At 29.1% G+C, this 27,193-nt stretch overlaps 2 protein-coding genes across 5 annotated transcripts in view; both read left to right on the top strand.

Annotated features, from left to right (window-relative positions):
• LOC129962036 (SEC14-like protein 2) overlaps positions 1–13,880 on the top strand; it is a 38,473-nt gene extending 24,593 nt beyond the window's left edge. The window contains exon 14 of one of the 2 annotated variants that reach the window (XM_056075720.1): positions 13,800–13,880. The gene's annotated coding sequence lies outside the window, so the exon portion shown is untranslated. Of the gene's footprint in view, positions 1–4,202; positions 4,285–13,799 lie in introns of those variants that run through there. The other variant, XM_056075721.1, reaches the window with a different exon arrangement.
• Positions 11,763–27,193, top strand: part of LOC129962035 (SEC14-like protein 2) — a 43,776-nt gene continuing 28,345 nt past the window's right edge. For 2 of the 3 annotated variants that reach the window (XM_056075718.1, XM_056075716.1), the window contains exons 1-5: positions 11,763–12,013; positions 15,487–15,586; positions 24,722–24,797; positions 26,028–26,071; positions 27,021–27,083. In XM_056075718.1, coding sequence (XP_055931693.1) covers positions 15,536–15,586; positions 24,722–24,797; positions 26,028–26,071; positions 27,021–27,083 — 234 coding nt within the window. In that variant the 5' untranslated portion in view covers positions 11,763–12,013; positions 15,487–15,535. Of the gene's footprint in view, positions 12,014–13,869; positions 13,952–15,486; positions 15,587–24,721; positions 24,798–26,027; positions 26,072–27,020; positions 27,084–27,193 lie in introns of those variants that run through there. The other variant, XM_056075717.1, reaches the window with a different exon arrangement.

The raw sequence follows: 27,193 nt of genomic DNA on the forward strand, positions 1-27,193 counted from the left end.
CTAAACATGAAGTATTTAATACTAAAATTTTGTACATCTCATTTGTCTATTGTAATAAAAAATTATTCTGTAATATTTTTTTCTGTAAATGCTAAGTTGTTGTTTAAAGCTGTGAAGGGATCTCGAAAAATTGCATATCTTTATGAATCCATAAAACCATTTGAAAACGTTCGTCACTTTTAAAATTTAGTACGTGCGGAAAAAGATAAAAAAAAATATCTATCAGTAATGTGAATTTCGTTATTTGCTAGTTTGCGATAAATAGTTCTCGAAATTTCTGAGACTGTAGAATACAATACTATTTACGAAAACAGGATAATGCAAATATGCAAGCACGTTTTTTTTTGTGTGTGCTCGAAAGAAGCTGTTCTAGCGTGGCATATGTCGTGTGTTTAAAACTTATTATTGAATTAGTTTTTCCATTCCAAACAAAACAATAGAAAGATTGCTCTTATAATTTTTTTCTTTATTTATTGGTATATTGTACCGTTCTTTTCTCTGAATTAAAAACTGATATGTCTTTTCATGAATAATTTTCTTTCTCTTTTTTTTCTGGAGAATGGATTATTTGAATGCTTAAAAATTGTTATTATCTTAGAAAATTAATAGTGAGGTTTTTTCCCTCCTAAATGCTTTCTTTTTATGAAATTTAGTATTTTTTTAAGGAAAACTGAACGGAAATGTCGTTCAGAATTGATTAGTTAGAATTAGGGAATGTTACCCTTGTAGACGTAATAGTTTTATTATTACCACTACAATGGCAACTTTATTATTATTTGATCTTTATTTTTTTGTTAAAATTTATTAGCTATACTAATTGTTAATAAGAAATTTTAAGGAAATTATAAAAAAAGAATTATCAGCATTTCGTTTAACTTTAAATTTTAAAACTCAGTTTGTTTTAAGCATACTTTTAGATAGTAAAATATATTCGTTTAGCATAATTAAAAAACAGCTCTACTCAAATTTCGATGCTATTTAAATGAATTATTCTATCAATAATGCAATCATTCTAGAAATATTTTTTTGAAATTTCCTAATAGTAAATATTTTGCCTTTATGAAATTCAAATTGAATATTAAGGTAAATATATTAGTCCTACTATTACAGTGAATATAAATATTGTAAATCAGATTGATATTTGCAAATCTTTCAGAAAGATACTTCAAATTAACTTGAAAACGAAAGAGAAAATCAGAAGTAAAGGCGTACAAACATATTCTAAAAGCTTTAGTTTTTTTTAACCAGTGCATAATACAAGGCTAACATGTAACTTTAGGTCATTAAAAATGTTCCTTTTCTTAAATACCATGTAAAGGAATAACAATTCGACCAGAAGGTAATGAAATTTTCACAAGAATTAACGGCAATTACATAACAATAATTTTGAATTGAATAATATGGATTTTCAAAATTCCGAAGGTTATATTGGACATTTATTGCTAAGACATCATATATAAATCAATTGGCGGTATATCGATGTGTGAAATGAAGAATCCATCATTCTGTGGAAGTCGGCTATTTTTAATTCTTTCAGATTCTCTGAATAGCTTACTATAATAACTTTATATATATATATTTTTGTCCTAAGATCTCATGCCATTTTTTTTGTAAATATTTCTCTTACACTTTATTTACCCTTTCATTTAACATGTCTTTATTTGAATTACTATTTGCATGTTTATGCACGGATTCTTACAGTTTGAAATATGTAGTGAATATTAAAAAAAAGGCAATAACTAATTTTTTTTCACTTTGTTTAAGTTTCTTACAATTATTTTCTTCTCCAAAAGATATTTGAAGAACAAAGCTAGTAAAAATAATCAGATATACATAACAGACAATAATAAGGCATTTGCTTAAATAAATTTATTTTTTTATATCTTTTAAACGCATACTTAGATATTTGCTAATTAGGGAAATATGAAAGATAATCTTTGGTTTTAAACACATTTGAATAAGCTAATAACCAGAAAAATGGACTTTTATCTCCTTGCATTCCTGAAATTAAAATAATTTAATTCCAAAAAAGTATCAAAATGTTTGAAGGTTTATTCATTGTTTCCAAAGAAAATACGGAGAATATTTCTATAGCACTATTTTTTCTACGAATTAAAAAAAAAATGTGGAGTGTAATTTTATCAGTAATATATATATAAAATTTCGGAAATGCGTATTTTCTAAAAGATGATTAGTCCCTACAAAATGCTGTTAGTAGCAGTTTTTTTTCTAAATATTAGATTAATCTTTAATTTTTTTGTATTATTACTTTAATGGATTATTTTTAAAAGTATGATGCACATTATCTGCAGACTCAAATTTTCCAGAATTTTTTTCAGAGTTCATCGAATTTTTAAGTAGGAAACAACAATAAAAAAATCAGACATGAGGCTGAAAGATAAATTTAATCTGTTTACTTCGAAAGGACTTTTCACTCTGTTTTTTGTGAAATGATTAGAAAAATTTCCAAATATCAAAGTATTATTTCTGTTATCACCTTTTGTAATTATTGAGGTATTTGGGCGAAAGCACTTGAAATTTAAATCTGGAAATTTATTCCGTTAATATGTTGAAGTTCTACAATAATCCATGGAAACATTTAAAATTTGTTGTTTTATCTGTAAAAAAATGTCGTCTGCAGATTTTGCAGATTTCAAAATAATATATAATCACAACAGAAAATGTTTGCTGATGTTGTTTTTATCTTTTTAAGAATATATCTATTTTTTCTATTTTTACATGATTTTATGTTTTATTTCCCCAAATTCTTAACAGTTATCGATTTTTATAGATAAAAACATTTGGTAACTTTTTACTTTAAGATAACATCAGTATATATTTATGACATATTATTTCTTCACGTGTATTTTAAGTGGTATTTTTTTCTGTAGCCATTTATCTATTATGAGTCTATTTTAAGCCTTATTGCTATATTATTTCCACACTATTCTAACTTCGATTTTATAGTTGAAAACTATAAAAAAAATTTATCAGTGACCTAAATGATTATTTTGAAAAAAATATTCTGGAATTTTATACGTTTCCATGCTCATTGGAAAAAGGTATAACTATTCAGATTAAAAAGCAAGCTGAAATTCAGTCCAATAGAGCAAAAAGTGAAAATACTATAAATTTAATATCGCATTTTCATCGTTTGAGGAATTTGAAATAATAAACTCTATTTTCCGTATTATTTGATGAAATTAAAAAAAATCGTTTTTTGTCAGGTATAAAACATATATGTTTCTACGAAATATCTTTCTATAAAATCAATTTCTATAAGCATGATCTCTTTTTTATATCGTGAGTGCTCTTATTTTTATCTTTTTTTTTCCTTACTAATTGTATTTTATCTTTCACTTATGAATGAAACTAAAGATAAAAAAATTTAATACTCGTACAGCGTGGTTTTCGATAAGACTGATTAGCTCATTATGAGGAAAGAAGTATCTATTATGTAAAAATACATAATACTTACAATTCTGTAAGCAGAGTAAAACAAATTATTTCCATCATTTATAAGAGGAAAATTAATGTTCAGGATAAAAAGTTTCCCAAATCTATTTTTAACATATCGTAAAATCTTCAATTTAACAAATGCAAAATGTTCATCATAGAAACAAATTACTTTTTCAGGCTTTCATTCCTAAAACAAGCACAAAATGGTTTCTCATCCTTGAAAAATGAATAGGTGTAAATTGATTAATAATAAATTTGAAAGACACTATATTCTTTGAAAATTATTCATTTAAAAAAGGCATGGGTCAATCCATGATGTTTTTCCTTATGTCGATATAATAAAATTGGATAGTCTGCTTTTATTCAATACGTATTTAGATATGATTAGAAATTCACAGTGGCCACATTTGAAATTTTTGAGCAACTACTTTTGAAAACACTTCGCCATTTATAAATACTTTCATAAAGTTCCATTCATAAATTTCAATTAAACGAAGTTTCTCTGTGTTTCCATAAACAAAATTATTTCCCATTTGATTTTTATAACTGCATCCTCATCTACTATGTCATGATAATAAGTGAACATAGAATTCATGTATATTTTCACACATTTTAGCTTTCTGCCTATTATTATTCCTAGTAATCTTTCAAAATTGAAAATATTTGTTAATGATTTTATCACAATATCATTTCTTATATGCTTGCAATTTCTGTACATAGCTATTTTAATTTTTTTTCTACAGTAAATATTTTAGTATTTAAATAAAATTCCTGTAACATGCCCATCAAACCATTCAGAGACCAGAATGGGTGTAGATACAGGGGTATGAGACGGAGTTCTGTTCTGTGAGTACCATGTTCCTGATTATCTTAAAGCTTATTTTATTTCACAATACGTAATGTCATTCTTTTTCTGCCTGATATTTGTTTCTGTTAGATGCCGGTTGCTAAATTAAAAGATTTATTTGGAGTGCCAATTTTTGAAAAGGGGTCTGTTCCCAATTTTTTCACGATTTGCAGTCCTTTAACATCGACTCATGATCTTTATACGAAAAAAAGACATATTTCGTCCGTAAAAGAACTTATCGAGTGATCGCATTTCTCCGTTCATTTTATCCCTGGATCATTTCCTATGAGCAGCTCTTATGTTTTCAGCTACATCCTCTAAATTTGTCAAATTATCTACAAAATAAGCAAGATATGATTTTAAAACTTGTTTGTAAGTTTTTTAACAGAAATTTCCCCTTTTTCGAAATTGGATTCTCTGAAGCTAATTCTCAATTTATTATCTTCATTCAATTTATTATTTGAATTTCATTTCTTCATTGAATAATTGAAATAATAAATTGAATAACAGGGAAGGTCAATGGCCAATCCCTATAACAACACCATTTTAAAATTTACTGAAGAAACAAGAATTAATGACTCACAAGCTTCATGACAAATCCTAAAAACACCTTTTCCAATTAAAGGAAGCTTTTTATCAGTATTAATAAACTATAAAGCAAGAAAAAGCTCTACCAGTACTTATCATCCACTGACAAATACTTCTATAATGAAAAAATAAATTATTGGTTCATATCTATAGTGTCCAAAGCAGCTGGAAAACTGTAAATTTATCTCTCAATTATCTTACCTATTTTAAGTAAATCTAGTAATATTTTCAATGGAAATTTTATTTTTATGAAATTGTTGCTAAAAATACAAGTCTTTCAAAATTAACTTGTGTTTGATATTTTACAAACTCAAGATCATTTTGAAAATATCTTTCCTTGTATTCTGTAAGAGCATAAAATGATTATGTAGAGATTTTTAAATCATGTGTAGTCTCCTTTAATGAATGAAACCTGATAATTGATTAATATTTTCTGGAAATATCAAAGAAAAAATTCTTTCGTAAAATTTGAAAGAGTAGCAAACATTTCCTTTCAAAATGGTCGATTCATTTAGATTTTTATTTATTTCAAATATCGAGTATTTATGAATTAATGGATTACTAAGAAGCAGAGATAAATATGAATCTCTCATATTTAAATATAGTAACCTTCTAATATAGATCTTGACTAATAATAAAGCTTTGTTATAAAATTCGCAAAGCACTAAATTTATCTAGAATATTTATATTAACCTCTCGCTTTCATATATCACATTGAACTTTTCAGTATATGAAAACGACACTTCAACCTATTATTTCTATAAGGCAAAAAATCTGAAACAGTTATTTACCCAAGAATTCTTCAAAACTAGAAATTGAATATGTTGGCCATTTCAACTGAACTCTCTATTTTCACATTAGTGTAATATTTATAAATAAGCAATAAAATAATTTAAAATAAATTTTTAAAAGCGTTCTATCTTTTTACATCATTTTTTTTTATTTATTCGAAAAGTGCATATATCTAAATTGTAAATTAAAATGGTGCTATTGTTTATTTTTTAATAAGCAATATATTAGAAATTCTCTAAACTACAGGAAAGGGGGGCAGAAAGGACAAAATTAAGCATAAGATATTTGAAAATTATTTTTAATTTTCAGAAAAAAAGATTCAAGTGGATAAATTGAACTCTGAGCTTTAAATTAAAATGAGACAATCATAAGTTTTCTTTTAATAAATTTTTAAAACATCTCAATTAATTGAGGAAATACAAAGTAGCATTTTTTATAAATGCACACTGTCTTAGTTAAAAGTTAAAAATAAAAGATGAAATAAAAAGGAGCAATTTTTTACATTCTAAAAGATTTTTTTTTTACATTCTTTAGTGAAATTTGTTTACTCAATCTGCTTTGAAAATTCCAAAAACAAATTGTCATGTAAGGATTCATTATATGAGAATTCCATTTCGTATATCCTGGTGTTGATTGCATATTATCTTTAAGACTTGGTAAAATAATCTCACTTTCACAATCACTTAGTAGAACTGCCGAGAGCGCCAAGTAAACTCTCTAAATGGCTGTTAAGTATAAAATATTCTCACATTACGACAAATATTTTTGAAATCTTTAAACATACTGGCAACTAAATAAAAGCAATTTTTAGAGTTCTGGCTTTTCCCAGAAAGTTCTTCATAGAAACGGAACACGGAGTCTCTTTTCAATCTACTATCTCATTCAGGGAATTCCAGATATACTCAGCAAAAAGGTAGACATGTCAGTCTGCTGTGGTATAAATCTCCTATTCATAGAATCTAAAATATAAGGAGTATTTATGATCTCTCTAATTTGAGACCTTAATAAATTTCAGTTTTAAGTTTTTTTCTATTTATTCCGGCAATTTTCTTTCCCATGTATCCAATAAAAAAAATATTATGTTTAAAAACTTTCACTAGCTGTTCCATTATCTCTATCAATATATGAATTATTGACAGACGATATTTCTTGAGACAAATAAACAAACATTTATTGCATTATAAAATATCACATCGACTACGAACACAAAAAGAAAATCTTAATCTTCGTCTAAGCATGATTCTAAGTATCCTAGTATATCCGTATGAGTGCCTCCGCTCTTATATATATAGTGAAAAACATAACATTTGCATAAACAACCGGAGGCATTACTTCACTTCATTTGATAAAATGATTCGAACGAGGTTCGAATCATCAGCACGCATTCGGATGGAAAGAAACGAGCATCCTATTTTGCTAACATGAATTATAAGCACAATAATTTTATCTCGTCTAATTAAAGATTCGTGAATAACATTTCTTTCTCCAGCTATATCAAGTTCTCTCAGGTAGCATTTTTCATTTACATTGATATTGATTACTCCGCTATTCCAAAGATATGAAAAACAAGGGTATTTTATGTGGTCCTCTTTCAGGGACAGTGGAAACACTGGCTATTCTGTTTATAAAGTCATTAAAACAGTACAATTGCAAACATTCTCCTGATTCGTGGATAAATTCTGTTTGCCATAGGACATGGTCCATTTCTTTCTTTTTTTTTTTCCCTCGTTTCCACATATTAGAGGATTAATTTTGTTCTTATGGAGAAATCGGCGATCCCATCCATAATCTCCCTTTAATTCTTTAACGGCATTTCAGAAAGCCCCCATATTTGATAGAAGGTTTTTTGGTAAAAAATAGTCCTTAATACTTCATCTTCCAAAAAAAATCATAAACATGATTAAATTCCTCATTGATCATGCAGAATTATTCCAATCAGATTAACCTTATAAACTTTTCCTTGCAATATTTTAATATTCCTTATATTTTATTCATAATATATCCTTAAGCTTCCTCAAATGCCTAATTTCTATAATTGTTTTATTTTTTTCACTCGTTCTGTACAGAATCATATTCATTCATCCACTTTTATTGCGTTCCGGACATTTGTAATTCTAATTTTTATCAATATCTGCTATGTGACATGCATTTGTATTTTGTCATATGTAGGTTTCTTTCCAATTGATTGAAAAGTAATTTTTCTTTTCTTTTCTTTGTTTTTTTAATAAAGTCCACATACATCTATACCCGACAGGATAGGGGCCACATGAGATCTAGAAAGGGAGGTGTGGTGTGGTGTTAAGTGTTAAATAAGTGTTTTATATGAAAATAATTTTCAACATTTGAAGTCTACATAAATTACTCATTAATGACCTCAAATTTAATTTTTTTTTTATATAACCAAAAATATGGTGCCATATTGTTAGTTTTATTCAACACGGGGCTTTCTTCGTGAGAACAAATATTAATATATTGCCACTTTCTTATTTGAATATTTTGCTGAAAATAACTTATTCTCAAAAGTTCAAATTCTATATAAGTAAATTTCTTCCGCGGCTCCAGAAAAACATGGTAGTTATAAGATCAAGCGACACCTACAATATTTTTCGTATCAGAAACGCAAACGAGAAAATAAAATTTATTTTATTTAAAAAAATCCAAGAATTCTATTAGAATTTTAGTTTAGTTTAGAATTCTGTTTGAGCAAGCGAAATTGTTTTGGAGTTCAAAAATTGCTTTTGCATAGTAAATAAAATATACATTATATTTTTATAAATATTTAGGCTTTCATTTCATCTGGAAATTCTTTGGATCATTTGAGTGCATTCCATTTTTTTAAAGGCATTGATGGATTTGTTCTTTTTGGCTATTATTTGTATTTTGATTTAAATGTTATTTCAAGTTTTTACCGTTATTACTTAAACACAAATTGAAAAATGTTACTAAAATAATTAAAAAAATATGAATTCAACTGGCAAATGAATGAGTTGAAAAAAATTGTGATATACTTTGTTTGAAAATTTTGATAAGGAAAAAAGAGTAGAGAATTTCAACATGCAGTATGCTAGTATATAGATGGTTAAAGCGTTGATGTTAGAGATAGCTTCATCGGCATAATGACAGAAATTTGTGGGGATTATTATTTGAAAAATTAAGTAAATATTTCTAATAAGTTATAAGTAAATGCGATGAAAGTGCGTTTTGCCTTGTAGGTGAACTGATAACAACACATTTGGGTTCAAATTCATTTGAATACCGTGATACCGGCTACATATCATGAATAATAAATAATTAAATATTCAAGTAAAAACAAGTATTCCAAATAGAACTGGATCTTAATATTTAATAAATTACTGTAAGTAACACCAAGTAACCACCAAGTATATCACAAAGTATACCACAAAGTAACAAAACCAATTCAGATGATGATTAAATACAGATTTATATATTTAATTTCAGTTAAGTTTTAAGTTCATGCGGATGTCAAGCTAATATTTTGAGTAGGAGCTAATAGAATCATTTTCAAAAGGGATATTCCTAGTTGCCGGAATACCACTCATCCAATCAGATAGTACTATGCTTTTTAAGTTTAAAAGGAAATAATTCCTTGAATGTGAATGGATGAACGGAGCTCATGGAGAAGAACTCTTATCATGTTTCAAATCAGTACACTAAATCTTGCTAAAAATCAGTTGAAAAATTCTAAGCACCAAACAGAAAAGTGTTTTTACTATCTCTTATCAAAAATTCAGAATAGAAATTCTGAAGATTCAGATTCAGTTTCTGATAATCAATAACTGAATTCAAATTTTTCTTTACTAAATTTTCAAGTATGTTTTTCGATTAAACATTATGCAAAGGATTCTAAAACCGTATTTTAAAAGCTTTTAGTAAGGAACAGTTATTGTGAAAGTATCTTGCTTTTTAATCATAATTTTTTTTATAATTGAGTACTGCTAATAATTATGTTTTTGTAATGACATAAAACCTCTTCTATTCATCGTAAAGACTCATTTACTGCATTTTACCATTCGTTCAATTTTGTTTTGGAAGAATATATGAAGATGAAACGGACTCATTCAAAAACTACGTGAAAAAAAATAGACACCTTCTAATGGAAATTACAAAATATTTTTGAAAGACAAAAGCACTCAATATGTATTTTTGTGGTGGAAAATGATTTAAAATTCTTTTAAGGCAAAAACATAGATATTAGAAATAAATTAGATTATAAAAAATAATGATGCAGTCGTTCTTTAAAGTTAGAAATGATTTTTTTTTGTTAATACAGATCACACAGAGCAGAATGTCCGGCAGTTACTTCGATAATAAACGTTAGAAAATTTCTCAGATGAAAAAAATATAGTGCAAAATTATTATTATAATCAATAGTTTTCCGGAATGGTAACGTAAAAAAAGTTTCTATTTAATAACCAAAATATATTCCATCTAGAACAAAATAATCTACTTCGACTTCACTTCTTCCAGTCATTTGTTTCCTGTTATCAAAACATGTCTGAAAGTCGTTATGTGAAACCCGTTCAGCGTTTGTTACGGATTTTCTCCAACGGACTCAGAATTAATGAAATTAATGAACTCAAAACGCTGACCACAAAGAGGAAATTTTAACGGTAGAAATAATATATTACCATATCAAACATATACTACTATATCAAGTAAATATGGAAGTTGTGCAGCCGTATTTGTTAAATGATAAAAACTGATAAATGATATGAGAATGTTCATTATTAAATTATGATCTTGTACTTTGCCACATTTAGGCCATTTTCTAAAAATGCTTTACGCAAACGGATAAACTATTCAAATAATTATTTTTAACTGCAGTTTGGCCAATTCAGCATGTATATTATCACGTTAGTTAAGAAAAATAGTCAACGTTATCTTGATATTTGATGGATTTTGACTTTGCCTTTTCTGTTTTACTTAATATTTTAAGCGTCTTTCACTTGAATGTTAAGTTGTTTCTGAGTAAAAAATAAACTTTCAAGTTTTGTCTTCGTCAACAATGTGTTTAAGGTCCATTTGTGAAACTTTTTCTTATGATGAATAAATAAGGAAGGCTTTACTTTTTAAAAGAAAAAAAAGGCTTCTCTATTCACCATTACAGATATTTACTTTAAAATAGCTTTCAGAATATACATTTCGAGCAAAATATCTCCAGGAGTAGTAAAAAGGACAATAGCAAAGAGGTACCATTTGTCTGGAGGCTAGTATTAACCCTTAACTGGGGAGGTGACCAAAAGTCCATCCTTAGAGGTCTGAAAAACCGCACCTCCCCAGTTAAGGGTTTACATCACAGATTTAATTTTTATTATTTTTTATTTTTGGTATCAAAATAATTATAACGTTTCTATAAAAAATTGAAGGACATTTTTTTTTTCTAGTCCACATAAACATGGATATTTTACATGTATCAAGCTATCCCTTGAATTCGATACCCATGAAATCTTAATACTTGATTGATTTTATGTATACCTAAGCCACCTTCTTTGATAGTCTTCTTTAACAGCAGAGACGTCCGAGTTGTGAAATTCCGTACACAAACTAACAAGTTTTTTTTTTTTTTTTTTTGTTGAAAGTAAAAAAAGAATTTTTCGGAAAGTTTATTTTATTCGTTAGAATATATTTAAATAATAAAATAAGCTGCTTAGGCAGAATATATTCTTAAAACACATAAAAAGGAATAATGATATTAAAAGTTTAGGTTGAAAATTTCCAAAATCGAATTGAAATTTTTTAAAATATTTTTTAAAAAAAGGTTTTCTTCCCTATTTACATTTAATATAAAGGAACAAAATTAAAATAAAGTAATTTCTGAAGAAAATGGAAAATGATATTTGAACAGTTAGCATATTTTATCTAAAATCTATCATCCTTAAGAAAGACGATTATCAAAATTACTTTACGTATGAAATTGTTTTTCTTTTAGGTTTCTAATCAGATTATTTTTATCAAAAACTTCTTAGGCAATTTTTTTTTTTTTCAAATCTCGCATAGAGATAATAAATTTCATTGAAAAGATAACGATCTTTGAAAACTTAAACTGCGAATTTAACATCAATTTCAATTTTACTAGAGGAAAAATTATGAATTACAGATATGATTCTGGAAGGTTCGAAGAGATTACTTGAAATTAGGGGCATATGAAATTTGAAAGAAAAAAAAGTTTAAATGCGTCAATAGTGTTTGTGGATAGTAGCTCAAAAAAAAAAAGAAAAGGAAAGAAAATACAACAATTTCATAGTCTTAGAATTTGAATGCAATAAACAGTCATGTGTTTATTTTACACATTTTAAGCCTTTGAAGGTAAGCGCACTTTCCTTTGTTCTATAATTCGTTTTTAGTTTTAAAATTAGGATTTTCTGGTTGCAGAGTGGATTTATATTTCATCTTTATTTCGCGAATAAAAACGAAAGAATGAAGTTACGCTAATTTAAAAAAAAATAAATATACTGTACATTAAGATGTTTTCAAACTAATTGAATATTCAGAGAAAAAAAAGGTTAATAAAACATAATTAAAGCCTTTTATTGTCTTCGCAATCAAGTAATATATTTTTCTTGTTGATTGAAATTTGCCAATAATATGAGGAAAATAAAACAAAAAAGGAATTTTTTTGACTAAGATACTCATAAAGAGAGCTACTTGTTACAGTCGTTTTTTTAAATTATTTATTAATAAATAAAAAAAATATGTCATGAATGAACTGCCAGTATGAAATGGCTATAATTGACGATAATTTGGTAGCAAAAATTATAAAAGAATATAAAAATTAATTGTTTTTTTTTTAATTTTGAAATAATGGAAACAATATTTATATTTAAATGTAGATAATATCTAAATTTCACAATTTTCATGGATTATTAAAAATAATCGTATTTTTATCGAAAAATTGCAATTTTTTTAATTTAATTTCGGGAAATCCATGTATTATAAATATTTCATGACTGTATAAAATATTGATAGGCAAAATACTCTAGAACTAGAGTACTTACTTAATTATGAAAATTTATGTTATGTTTTACCAGTTTATTTCAATTATCCCATAAGTACTTTTACTTTACGTCATAGTTCATTTCATTACGAGAATGCAGTTTCATTTTGAGCTTTCTTAACAATTAAAAATAAAGAAATCAAATCTGGTAAGATATAGTTAAAACAATTTTCCATGAATTTTTAATATAGATAATGTTCTAAAAAGGAAGTTTAAAGTTGATTGAAAATCAAGAAATATATGTACTCAAATTTAGCTTACAATATTAATAAATTTGTTATGTCTTTACTTTTTTTTCATACCAAAAAACAGAGGTTAAAACTTTCTTCGAAACTATCCGCTGCAAAGTCTAATTTCTTGACAACATGCAATTTTTTTAATCTGTTGAAAGAAACTAAGTAGATGTAAATTTTTATAGAGCAAATCCACACTTAAATGCACCAATTTTTTAATACTTTTATTTTTTTTTTCAAAGCTTTGCGACACCTTTTATGCATATATAAGTTGACCATATTGGGTTTTTTCTCATTTCTTCAATGCAGTTATTTAAAAAAGCAATTTAACAAGGTTTTAGCCTATTTTGTAAAGAAAAATATAAATAAGAAATAAATTTAACATTTAACCTGAACTTTAAAAATCGAAACAATCCCACCAAATATGGCTAATTAAAGATTATAAGTGATTGAAAATAAAATGAAGTAAATAATTAACAAAATGAGATTAAATGATTCTCAGCTTAATTTTCACCACTTAGTTTCAAAAATCAGTCATTGCAGTGCCAACTAGATTCTCAAATTAATGCTCTTAAGATAAGAATTTATTTCGTACAATGAATTTGGATATATACAAAGGCAATTGCGGTATTTTATAATGACTGTTTTTCCAACAAAACTGTAGTTTTCAAAAAATAACACAATTATCGATCTGAAATCTTTACGTAATATTCCCTACAATAAAACATGCACTTAATATATATATATATATATATATATATATATATATATATATATATATATATATCCAGATTATATATTTGTTTTTTTTAGATTCACATTTAACTTTTAAGATTTCCCAACATTCGACGTTCTCATTTTATAGATTCACTATAAGATCAGGAGAATTTACCCGTAATTCGAATTTTCTCCAGAAAGTTAAGGAATAATGGCATTTAAACATGAACACACTCTTTAACATGGAAATGTTATCACGATGTTATTTAAGTGATGATCCATAAATTAATGAAGAAAAATGTAAGTAAATTTTTAACAATAATTTTATTTACTAAGAATACATAAAACTGCTAAAAATTTTGTAAAAAAAAATGCGTCTCTTCGAGAAAATACAAAAAAAAAAAAAATACTTTTAAAGAAAAATGTCACTTTTTTCTCAAGTCTTTTGCTCATTAAACGTAGTTTTCAAACACTTTATGAAATGTTATAGATTATATAAACAAGTGTCGTCGAAATACTAGTTAAAGTGTAAGAATAATTCCAAAAATACTCGAGAAAAATTGATTTTACTAAATAAATTTCAACTTTACAGGCGCAAAATATCGCCCAGCTTATTAATATTTAATAGCTGAGTATTTAAGATAAAGTATATAAAAATTGTAGTTGAATATCAGTAAGATTCAGAAAGAAAATCGACTCTATAGTGAGCTGAATTTTAATTGCTCTGTATGAGGTAGGTGGTGAAGAAAAAGTCCAAAGTCTTCTACAGATTGGTAATCCTGGAGAATTCGACTGAAAATTCAAATGAATACTATTAAGATTCAAAAAGAATATCGACTCGACAGTTAGCGAGGTTCAAGTAGTCTCAAAGAGAACCTTGGTTAAGGAAAATTATGGAGTCTTCTCAAGACCGAATTTTTTTTTTCATTTTGTGTCTAGGAATAGTAGTCTGAATTTTATAACATGTTATAAATGTACTTAACATCTTTTCTTACTAAAAACTCGAGTATCTAATATCATTTACAGTACATTAGGCATCAGGTGTAAAGGAAAGAATCATAATGTTAATGATCATTTTTTACACAAATACTGCAGTTCAATATTCATACCTCGATTTACAACGTAATTAAAAGATTTCAGGAATTGTTTTAATCTGTTTAATCTTTGAATGTTTCTGTATGTATTAATATTCTATTAAGATGTATTAGTAGTAGTATTCTACAATGTATTCATATATAAAGTATTCTAAAAAGAAATAAGAAGCCTTCTAATGTGAAGAAGGCTGGTACTCTGTAATGAAGTTCATATTCTAATCTTTGGAATGTTTCTGCAAGAATAGCATGCCATTCTTTTAATATTAATTTTCATACTTTCTTTCGAGAGTGAGCGTATGTTTATAATGATATTAATAATCTTATAAACATCCTAATTTTAAACAGATTTCCTTAGAAGAGACCTGCCCTTTATTGTATTTCCCTTTCCAAAGACAAAATTTCTTAAATAAAAAATTCAACAGTATTTATGAAGGAAATATGCGATAGTATTCAAATAATTTCCTCGAAGAATTTTCGATTGACTAGTTGATCACTAACTAATATCTAGTGTTGCTCTACAAAATTTTCTCGTTGGCTTTTTTTCATGCAAAACAAATAGAAATATTTCGCTTGTAATTTGTATCTGTTTAGGTTACTGATATAGCATATTATTCATTTTTTAATTCAACAATTATTTTTATTTTTCATAGATATCTTATTTTTAGAAAAGAGTTATTTTTGTTTAAAATGATATTTATCATCTTAGAAACCTTTTCATGCTTAACAGTTTTTCTCCTCTAGGTATTTTTCTTGGCTGTATGCAATATTTTCTTCGGGGCACTAATTGAAAATGACGTTCGAAAATGATCTGACTAATGAGCAAAAAGCTGCGATTGAAGAGGTAATATTCTAAGAATATACTAATTTCTCATTAATTATTATTTCGTCAAAAGTGAGTGGAAATACTACGTGCTATAAAAATATCAGGTTATTAATAAGTATTTTTTTATTTTAATTTCTTATTTTTATGGTGCCGATGATTACTTGCTAAAACTTAATTAAATTATATTTATCATGAACTTATTATTATAAGCTTAATTAAATTATATTTATTCAGCATTTCAAAAACAAAGCTTTATTTAAATATTGACATCTTATAAATAAGTTATTTTTTCGGTTAATATTGTTACTGAAGAGATTTTAAGAAATTTAAATAATGAGAGTATTGATTTTTATCATAAATATAAGGATCAAAAGTATAATTACGGCGAAAATTCTAGTTACAGTATAACTATATAAATATTCAATAATATGTTTTTGAATGTTTTTAAAATTTTTCATTTTCAAAATTTTGGAGAAGGATTCATGACGTCTTTCAAGTGCAAAAGAGGTGTTCGAAAACAGCAGAAGTTACCTGAAAATATAATGCTGTAGTAGCATATTTGAAGGTATTTGATTATATTTAAGATAATACATGCAGTAAGCCTAAAATAAAATTGTAAATCGGCATTAATATTTACAATTCTCAAATTGCAAATTGTTACAGATAATGGATGAACCGTGAGAAGTTTAATAAGCTCGAAAATGTATAAAGATATTTTATTTTTTAGAAAATACAAAACACAAACCAGTCAAAACGCGTAAAATACAAAACTCGCCAAATATAAACAAAATAAAGAAAAATAACAAAAAAAAGTGAATTACGGTACATCAAAATACCATGCAGATTGCATTTAGCTAGCTTTTTATGCAATCCTAATCAATAGAGTTCACTGAATGGTTCTCGAATATGATGAGAAGACTCGAATTCTATAGTTTCCATGAAAGGGCGTGGTGGCTTCTAGAAATATGCCATTTTCTGGCTCCTAATAGAGATATCGGCAAAATTTCTGCTATATATTAAAAAAAAGTTTATAGATAATTTTAATTATATATATATATATAAATTAAAATTATAATTTTCATATAAAAATGTATTGAAAATCCTTAAGAAAACATATAACGATATTTATGGAGTACGAAAATATGAGACTGTATCTTTAGGTAAAAGAAGGTTATTAATTAAAATGAGATAAAAAAGAGCTGAAGAAAGTTCTTTCATTTTATTAATATTCTTAAATTCTTAGTGAAATAATATATTATATTCTGATAAAATCTTAGTGAAATATTATATTCTGATAAAATCTTAGTGAAATATTATATTCTGATAAAATCGAAGAGTTTTCATTTATGGTAATTGTAATATTTCGAACAATGCTGGTTTTTTAAAAATCATTCATCAAAAGAATTTTTTTTTTAATTTCATACAATTGAGGAAGAATTTTTTGGGAAAAGTTTGCATCAATCTAAAATATTGCTGTATTCTTCTCTTAATGGACTAGCCTTGGAAATATGGTTGCATCGTATGTAGATTTGACGGATTTTCTAGAAAATATTAATATAGTAAAGAACAGGCGATAACAAAATCTCCAGGTATGCAATTGAGAATTAAATCATTCGATTAATTAGTAAGAAATTAAAGGTAATCTCTTAGTTTTGAAGATATTTGAAAATTTCGTAAGAAAATGCATGGAAATAGTAGTTTCAAACACGTCTTTTGTTGCTATGGGATTATTTATTTTATTGTTATGAAAGTTACTAAGAAAGTCGGAATGATTAGATCAGGAAATTTTGCTCATGGATGTCCTCTGAATTTTTAAAAGAACTGTAAGACTGCATTTAAAACTGGCTATTAAATCTAACCAAAACTTCAATAACAAATTCCAACTTCAATTATTCTGCATACTATTCAAAATCATTCAAAGCAAAAATTTTCACTTTCTATAACTGCACAACTGCACGTATATCAAAATTTGAATTTAAATATTACTTGCATTTTTATTTGTACTTAAGGTTCTCTTTCATGTTAATATTTGATGCACAGTTATAAACTCCGATATGCAATGTAACGTCTATAAATTCTTGATGCAATACTATTATTTTTCTTGAATATGTCGCAGAAAATAGGCCATTAAATTTTACAAGTGAAATATTTTTTACTTAAAATTAATTGAAGTAAATTTGAACAGCTTCGTTTGTAATTTGATGAATTTGCACAATTAAAATCTATGCATTTTTAAAAGTTAAATATTTTCAGGTAATATTTTTAATTAAATTTAGAAAAAAAGGATTTTCCAAATAAAAAAATATATTTTTTAAATCTTAGTTCTCTATTCACTTTAAATTATATTAAAATTGTATTCTCACTTATTCAAAGATGAAAAATGGCAGTGCTAATTTAGAATATTATTTTGTTTCTCAGGAGAATGTCCGCACATGAAAAATGAATCTTTCTTTTAGCCATTATATGGTTAAGATGCAAAAAAATATAAAATTTTGCAACTTATCGTGCACATAAACATATAGTATATATTGTTAGAAATTTTTTTCTACAAATACCGCCAATTTATCGTAATAACGCAGCGCATTTAATCGCTAGTTTAGCAGCTTGCTTGCTGTCTAATCCTCTAGTTTTATCCGGTGTTGAGTGCTTGCTTTTTTATAGTCTTCCCACAGGAAGTAATGTCATTTACAGGAAGTGGCGTAATCTTGGGAAAGTTCCAGAACTTCCTCCAAGCTTCAAGGAAAAACTGGTCTCGATGATATAATGTTCAGACCATCTGGAGTTCAGACCATTCTTTTATAGCAAAGGTCACCAAATTCTTTGCCAAGTCGCCAAGTTTTGTCGCCAAGGTCGGCATGTTAGGCATACGTTTTATCACTTCGTAATACTGCTCCCCCCTTCGAAGACTGCACGACCCGTATAGTCTCATTACATAGAACTATGATCAATGGCCCAGTACGGAGCCAGCCGATTAATGTGGATGACTTTTGGCTTGGCATTCGACGACCTCCATACTTTGTAGATGACGTCGTTTAATCTGTTGACAATAGTATAAGGTCCTTCCCAGTTCTATTGTAACTTCGGACTCAGAACTATCCATCGCTTCGGGGTATACATCCAGACTAGATCACCCTCCTTAAATTGGTGGTCGGTTTCTCTGGAGTCGTAACGAGTTTTCATTCGTTCGCTGGCAAGTTTAATTCGCTCTCTGGCAAAAGCATGTATGCTTTCCAAACGCGTGTCTAAATTTTTCATGTACTCATCCGGTGAGGAAAATGTTTCACTCAGTCGTCCACAGGCAATAGCAGCGTTCGACCAAAAAGCATTTCTGCTGGGGTCAGTCTGGTCGCCTCATGTTCTGCGCTCCAATAGGCCAAGAGAAAGAGTGGCAGATATACATCCTAGTCAGTCTGATTTTTCGAAACAAATAAAGACGGATTATTTAAAATTGTTCCATTAAACCTTTCGACCATTCCATTGGACTCGGGATGCAACGCTGTCGTTCGAGTCTTCTCAATCCCCAAAAATTTACAAAGTTCAGTAAAGAGCGGGGAATTAAAATTTGTTCCTTGATCCGAATGCAAAATTATAGGCACACCATAACATGAGATCCAGCGTCGGAGTAATTCTCCAGCTACAGTCGAGGCCTCCTGATCTGGAATGGGAATTGCTTCGGGCCACTTGGTAAAATAGTCCATTAACAGCAGAAAATACTTATGACCCTTTGGAAAAGACCCTAGGATATCCAAAGCAATTCTTTTAAATGGTGCTTCCTCATTATACCGTTGTAAACGACCGTTCGTTCTTGTTTCAGGTCCTTTTCTGGCTACGCAAGCATGTCATTCCCTGCACCATTTTTCAACGTCAGCGCGAAGTCGATCCCAATAAAATCGTTCCCTTGTTTTACTCAAGGTTTTCATGACTCCAAAATTCCCCCCACTTGGGCTGTCACGAGTCTCTCGCAGAACTTCTGGAATTCTACTCTTTGGGAGAATCAATTGCCATCGGCAGATGGTTCCATCATCCCTCTCCCACTTGCTGTATAAAACACCGTCTTTCAGATGTAAGTTCCAAAGAGCCCAATATCGTTTCGTTGCCGGACTTTCCGGAGCTATTTCTTTCCAAGATGGTCGATCCGCCGAATTTAGTTTCTTCTTCAAAATTGGCTTAATAGCGGGATCTCCCAACTGTGCTCTTTGTATCTCATTTGAAGAACAGGGATCTGCCGTTGTTTTTGTTAAAACTTTCACGGAAATATCCGTTTCCATTCCGAACTTTTTTTCTGCATTCGTGCAATGTTTGAAGCTTTCCCTACAGGGTATTCGAGAGAGGGCATCTGCGTTTCCGTGAGAGATCCCTTTGTGATGCTGGATCTCGAATTCATACTCCTGAAGTCTTTGAATCCAGAGATCTATCTGACCTTCAGGTTCTTTAAAATTTAAAAGCCATCTCAAGGAAGCATGATCAGTCCGGATAAGAAATTTGCGTCCATAGAGATAGTGATGGAAATGCTCTACAGACTTTATAATGGCTAGTAATTCTTTACGTGTGACACAATAATTTCTTTCTGGCTTACCCAAGCTCTTGCTGAAGTAAGCAATGAAACGTTTTTCATTTCCAATCTTCTGGGATAACACGGCCCCTATTCCTTCATTACTAGCATCCGTACCCAATTTAAAATCTTTGTCTGTCCGAAGGTAGGTCAAGACAGGGGAAGTTGCCAAAGCCTGCTTTAAACAGTTGAAAGATTTATCGCATTCTTCCGTTCAATTAAATTCAGATTGAGCTTCAGTTAATTTGTGTAAAGGTCTTGCTATTGTAGAATTTTTTTTTTTTTTTTTTACAAAGCGTCGATAATAAGTAAACAGCCCAAGGAAACTTCGAAGGCCATGCACTATATCTGGACGAGGCCAATCGACTGCTGCCTTAATTTTCTCTGGATCGGTTTTAACTTACGCTGCTGAAATAACATGTCCGAGGTAAACTACCTGCTTTTGGAAGAATTGACATTTCTTAGGGCTTAACTAAAGGTCGGCTTTCTGTAGTCTCTGGAATACTTTCCGAGAGTTATTCAAATGTTTTTCAAATGTCCGTCCTACTACTATGATGTCATCTAAATACACTTAACAGGCTTCAGACGATAGACCACGTAATACTGTCTCCATTAGTCTTTCGAATTTGCTAGAGCATTACAAAGTCCAAAAGGCATTATCTTGAAGTGACAAAGGTCTTATCCGGTGGTGAAGGCTGTCTTTTCTCTATCTTCAGGTCGGATCTCTACCTGCCAGTATCCACTTTTCAAATCCAGCGTCGTGAACCATTGATTTCCGTTCAAAGCATCCAGGGTATCGTCTATTCGCGATAGAGGATAACTGTCTTTTTTAGTAATTTCGTTCAATTTCCTGTAGTCTACACATAATCTTGTCTATCCGTCTTTCTTTTTGACAAGAACAATAGTCGAAGTCCAAGGGCAAGACGTTTCCTCAATTATTTCGTTGTCAACCATTTCTTTAATTAGTTTCTCTGTTTTTTCCTTCTTTGCAAGGGGCAATCGTCTAGGGTGTTGTTTAATCGGTGGATGGTCATTGGTATCTATTCTATGCTGTGCCATTTTGCACCGGCCATCATCAGAGTCACAGGTCGAAAATAAGCTTTGAAATTCATTAAGTAATTTTTTATATATCTCTGTCGCTGTTTATCAAGTCCTTAAAGATACTCCAAAATTATCGGAGGATGTGCTCCAGAAAATTCTTGAGGACGAGCGACTATATCCACCACCGGGTCACACGACGCAATAACAGTTCCTTTGTTCACGGTCTCGGGTTTACTGTTCAGATTCAATACTCGAACGGGGATGGCTTCCGTTTTGAAATCAACCAGTGAGGCCGCCACAAGCACACCCTTTTGAGGTGCTTGACTAGGAAAGTCCGTTACGGCGTATCTGAACTTTGCAGAAACAACGGGAACCCCCTGGATAAGACATTCAGACCTCTGCGATATTAAAGTGATATCCTTGGCCAGTACATAACATGACTTTGAATTCAGTACATCGGCTGAAAACAGAGTAATTTCTTCCCCTGCTGTCTATATCTCGTTTCTCTTAAGGTCTACAATAAAGTTAAATTTTTGAATGAAATCCAGACCTAGAATACAGGGATAGGGGGTGTCATTTATGTAGATTTTATGATGAAATTTTCTTGATCCCAATTCAATGGATGCATCTAATTTGTCATGTATTTTCGCATTTTCACCTGTAGCAGTCTTTAAAGAAATATTAAGAGCCGTGTAATAAAACTGTTCTTTTAGTTTCTGGGTCAAGTCTGTTCTTAAAAGTGTGACATTTGCTCCCGTATCTACCAACACCATACACTGGATGCTGCAAATAAGTCCTTCTAAGTAAAGTCCATTTTTATTTCCACTAAGAGCGGAAACTCTCAGTCCTTCTTCAGGGGCTTCATTCAGAAAAGACAGCATTCGCCCTGAAAAACGGCCATGAGTTAGTTTCCTTGGTTTGGAAACAACCACCGAGCACTCTCTCTGTAAGTGCCCCTTCTTTTTGCACCTCCAGCAAGTCACATTCGGGTTTCGACGAAGGACGTTCTTTTCACCATCATGGCTGTCCAATAATTTCTCCAGCATATTGCAGAGTGATTCAAATTTGTCATCACTTATCATTCTGAATCTCAATCGGTCTGACATGTCTGGTACACCGGGAAACAGTTTTTGCAGCCTCATACTTCACGCTATAAGCTAGAGCTGATTTTAAATCTTTTTCATCCATTAGCCTCGTTGCAAGCTGCGTGTCTTCGTCTCTGATGGAATCGACGAAATACTGCGTTGCTAGGCTTTCCCGAACATCTAGAGGGCATTCGGCGTAAGCCAGGCTCCTTAATCGCTCCACATCCGCGGCCAAAATTTGAAGGCTTTCTCCTGCCTTCTGTCATCTTGTCTTCAGCTCTGTTCTGAAAAATTGGGTTAAATGTCTGTCCCCAAATTTTGACCTCAGGGCTTTTTCAATTGTCATTAAGTCCGTCAGCTTTTCAGATGGAATTCCTTTAAAAGCTTCCGCCGCTGATTCTCGGAGAGACGCTACAAGTAGGCTGGCTTTTACATCTGTCCATTTTGTAGAACTGACAACATCAAATTGGGTTTTAAAAACAGTCCATGAAATCTGACCATCAAATGTCAATGGTTTGACTGTCGATCTGGTATTGGAGAATTCTGGACTTGGTAGGAAGTTGTTTGGTCTGTCCTCGAGTTCACTAAGTCTCTTCTCGAGATTGCCGATCCTCTCCTGAACTGCTTAGATATTGGTTCCAGCCTCTTTCCTCACTTCTCCAATCTCTCTCTCGACACTCTGGATGTCTTCTTCTATCTTCTCTATGCAACTATTAACGTGATCCTTAATTCCCTTGACTACACACTCGACATGCATCTGAATCTGATCTTTCAATTCCTTTTGGTCTTTCCTCATTTCGCTCTGTCCAGCGTTCATCTCCTCTTGTCCCTTCTTCATCTCTGCCATAATGGCAAGTAGTTCTGCGAATTTTTCATCCATTCCTCTGGTCCGAGGCATACACAGGAAAATTCAACTAACCCCACTTCTGACACCAAATGTTACAAAATTTTTTTCTACAAATACTGCCAATCAATCGTAATAAAGCGGCGCATTTAATCGCTAGTTCAGCAGCTTGCGTGCTGTCTAATTCTCTAGTTTTATCCGGTCTTGAGTGCTTGCTTTTTTATAGTCTTCCCACAGGAAGTGATGTCATTTACAGGAAGTGGCGTAATCTTGGAAAATTTCCAGAACATGCTTCAAGGAAAAACTGGTCTAGGTGATATAATGTTCAGACCATCTGGTGTCTTCTAAAAGATTCCTTTCGTCTCCAAGATCGCTAAATTTCTCGCCAAGTCGCCAACGTTTGTCGCCAAGGTCGGCATGTCAGGGATACGTTTTATCACTTCGTAATAATATATATATATATATATATATAAAAATATATAGTATATATAAACATATATTCACGGAACAAACAAGCAATATTGTTTTTATTGATTAAAATACGTATGCAGTTAAATTAAGCTAACATTTGAAAATAACTTTGAAACGAATAAGACAACTTTGTTCATCTATATTCAAAGTGTCTTATAGAAAGACCTCTCTTTAAGACTTCACCTCTCTTCTCTCTCCTTAACCCCACCTCTTTAAGACTTCAACGCTGCTTAACTATAGTCGCCGTTAACAGTTACTCTTACTTTGCTATCAAGTTCATTCTGCTAAAAAAAAATCCTAATTGATGCTTAGCATAATATTGTACAATTAATGTGAAGAGCATAGGTAAATGAAATTATTATTTAATGTTTACATAACACTTTTCTTAACATCACATGCTCTCAGTAAATGCGTATAGAATAAAATAGCATTATTTATAATGCTATTTAACGATAGAATTATAGAATATAGAAAATTAAATTAACACATATTTATGATATGTATTAAAAATGTTTAAATTTAATTTCCTACTTCCCAAATAATATATTTTTATACGATTGTGAACATCATTAATGTTAAATTATTAAAAAACATTCACATAAATTATATTTTTGGGTTTTTTTCCTTCATATTTTTAAGATCATTCAAGTTCATGATCGTCGAAATATTGGATCATCTGAGTTACCTTTCAAATATAAGATTCTTTACCCGCTTTTAAAAGTTATAATGATATATCGTATTTTTAAGGGATTGATTTCGAAAAGAGACCCATCTTAGATGACAGTTAACCATGCAATGTGTGTTAGGACGACTTTGAGAATTGTCTAGATCACCCAAACGTATCTTGGAGAGCTCCTTTAACAAACAAAAGACTCGCCTTCGTTAGAAAACAAAAGACTCGTTAATTCTTTCAACTTCGTATACTTTAATGGAAGGACGAGGAATTTTTGGATTGATACCCAAACCTCTCGAGCACTTATTGTAATTTCATTGAACAGGCGTTTCGGACATTTCAGCATTAATAGAGTTACGAATACATGTCATTAGAAGTCTGAAAGGCACTAAAAAAACTTAGTTTATAATATGAAGTCAGAAATTGCAGTGCAGATTTCTAATCTTTTAAATCGTTTCTGTTTATGTCGGATGCTTATTTTTTTCAGTTGAAAAGAAGAACAATAAATGACATAACTCCAAAGATGCGTGAAGATGAAACGCTATATTATAGATTTCTGAAAGGTACGTTTTAATAAATGACATTTTTGGCAGCAAGTAAGTTGTCATTTAAAAACTTAAAAAATTCAAATCTTTCTTTATTAATTTATGTTATTATAATAATTAAAACATGTCATTATCAACAAATCATAAGATTTCCAGTTAAAAAATTATTTTTCTTTCAATTGCGAAATAATGATGGAGTAAATTAAAACTTTCAGCCAAAAATTTAATCTATTTTTCTTATTTATTTCATAAAACATAATAATACGAATCCACATGCCTTCAAAGCCACATTCTTAAAATATCCATGTATTCAAATATTAAATGTAGAAATATTCTTATAGTAGAATTTGTTAATAACAGAAATATATATATATTTACTTTTAATATACAGAAAAACAATAATTATACAAGATAAAAAGCAAATAAAAGATTCTTCAAGCAAGAAAATATGTAAATATATTATAGACTTGAAGCTGCGTTCTTGTAATTTGAGCACTTTTAAATATTTAACTATTACTTCATTGCTAGTTAATAAAATTTTAAGATTTCTCTTTAAAACAGGAGTTATAGTTAAGAAATATAAATTTGATTACTCCATCTTAAACTAATAGCATAAAATACTTTCTCTTTTTAAGCAGCATGTGATTCTATTTATGCTATTCTTTCTTAATTATTTAATTTTATAATTACGCATGTGTAAAACTAACGGTCAAAGTGGTAAAAATAGAGACAGAGAATGCAGAATACTTCTTCTGTGAAGAATCATAAGCTTATTTTTAGTAATAAAGGATTTATACCAATTTGTGTAGAAAAAAAAATTAGTTTCATCATCATTACTTTGAAATTTAACAAGCTTCATAATTGTAGTTTCTTAGATGTTTTAATATTTATTTTAATACACTTTTTGTTTTATTAATGATATTCTAAAGTTTTGATCAAAATATTTGTAATAATGTCATTTTATATTACGTTAATTTTTAAAATATACTTCAGTCAATAAGATAAAATCTTGCTTACCATTTGTATTATTAGAGTAATCACATGGTACTCGCTTATAAATAAAACCCACGCTTTTATGAAAATCTGATAATAATTTTTAGCATGTAAATAATTTAGTATGATATATATATATATATATATATATATATATATATATATATATATATATATATATATTATTATTATTATTATTATTATTATTATTATATATGTTTAGAATATACTTTAAAGAAGTTCTCTCTTTTTCAGCTCGCGATTTCGACTTAGAAGACAGTGAAACTATGTTAAGAAAAGTGAGTTGATGTTCTTTATTATAATAATTTCTCTATTGGAAGTTGAAATAAAAGTTCCGTTGCTCTTTAATTTTGATAAATTTATTTGTGAATTTTTATAATCTGTTTTAAAGTTCGTGAGTTACATGCCACAAAGCAGAATTTGTATTCTTCATCTAAATCAATGTTATTTCGCATTTGCAATATAAAAACAGTCACTTAAGTAAATTTACAAATCTGAGAGAAACCATTATTCTAGTTGAAGAATTAAAATTTCAAGTCTAATATTCATTTCTAGAAATTGAATTAATGTGAAATATGATCTGTATCATTATGTTTTGCTGAAGTTTTGTTATATTTCTTAATGATAAATGTTTTTTTATCATAACCAGTAGATTTTTCTGATTTACAATGTATGTTGGAACTTTTTAATGTCAGTTTACTATGATAATAAATTTATTGAGTCTGGTTGTCTAAGATAAAACTGATTCTCACAGTGATTATAAAGCACATTTTTTTATAAATAACTCTGTATAGTTTTTATACATTTTTTTCTCAATTCCGATACATATTTAATTTTTATAAAGTAAGGTCTTATTTATATTTTAAATTATTTCCATGATGATAAGAAAGAGAGAAACAAAGTTGATATATTAATGAATGATTAATAATAGCAATAATCTTAGAAATAATTATTCAGAAAAAAATTGTTGGCACTTTTAAATCCGATTTTTGTTATAAAATATTTTTGATTACAAGCGCCAAAGTATCTTTGAGAAATTTTACGTCTTTTCTATATATATAAGAAATTTAGATAAGATTGTCTTAGACAGATTTACATTTTAATATTCATTTTCAATCAGATCTTTATGCAGTCTAAAATATTTAGTATGTTTTCTAAAAATGTATGAACTGATTTTTCTTTTTTAGAATTAAAAAAAAAACACTAATTCTTTTTTGTACATTTTAGCATATTGCTTGGCGTAAAGAATTCCAGGTGGATACGATTTTGACCGATTTTAAGCCTCCAGAAGTAAGTCTAGTATAGTGGAAAATACTTTGTAGCTAAAAGTTCAATGCATTCAGTCTTACATTGAAGTGAAAAAAATTGTTATTAACAAATATCTATATATAAAAATTTAT

The sequence above is a fragment of the Argiope bruennichi genome, chromosome 2, assembly GCF_947563725.1.
Source record: "Argiope bruennichi chromosome 2, qqArgBrue1.1, whole genome shotgun sequence".
Taxonomy (NCBI): domain Eukaryota; kingdom Metazoa; phylum Arthropoda; class Arachnida; order Araneae; family Araneidae; genus Argiope; species Argiope bruennichi.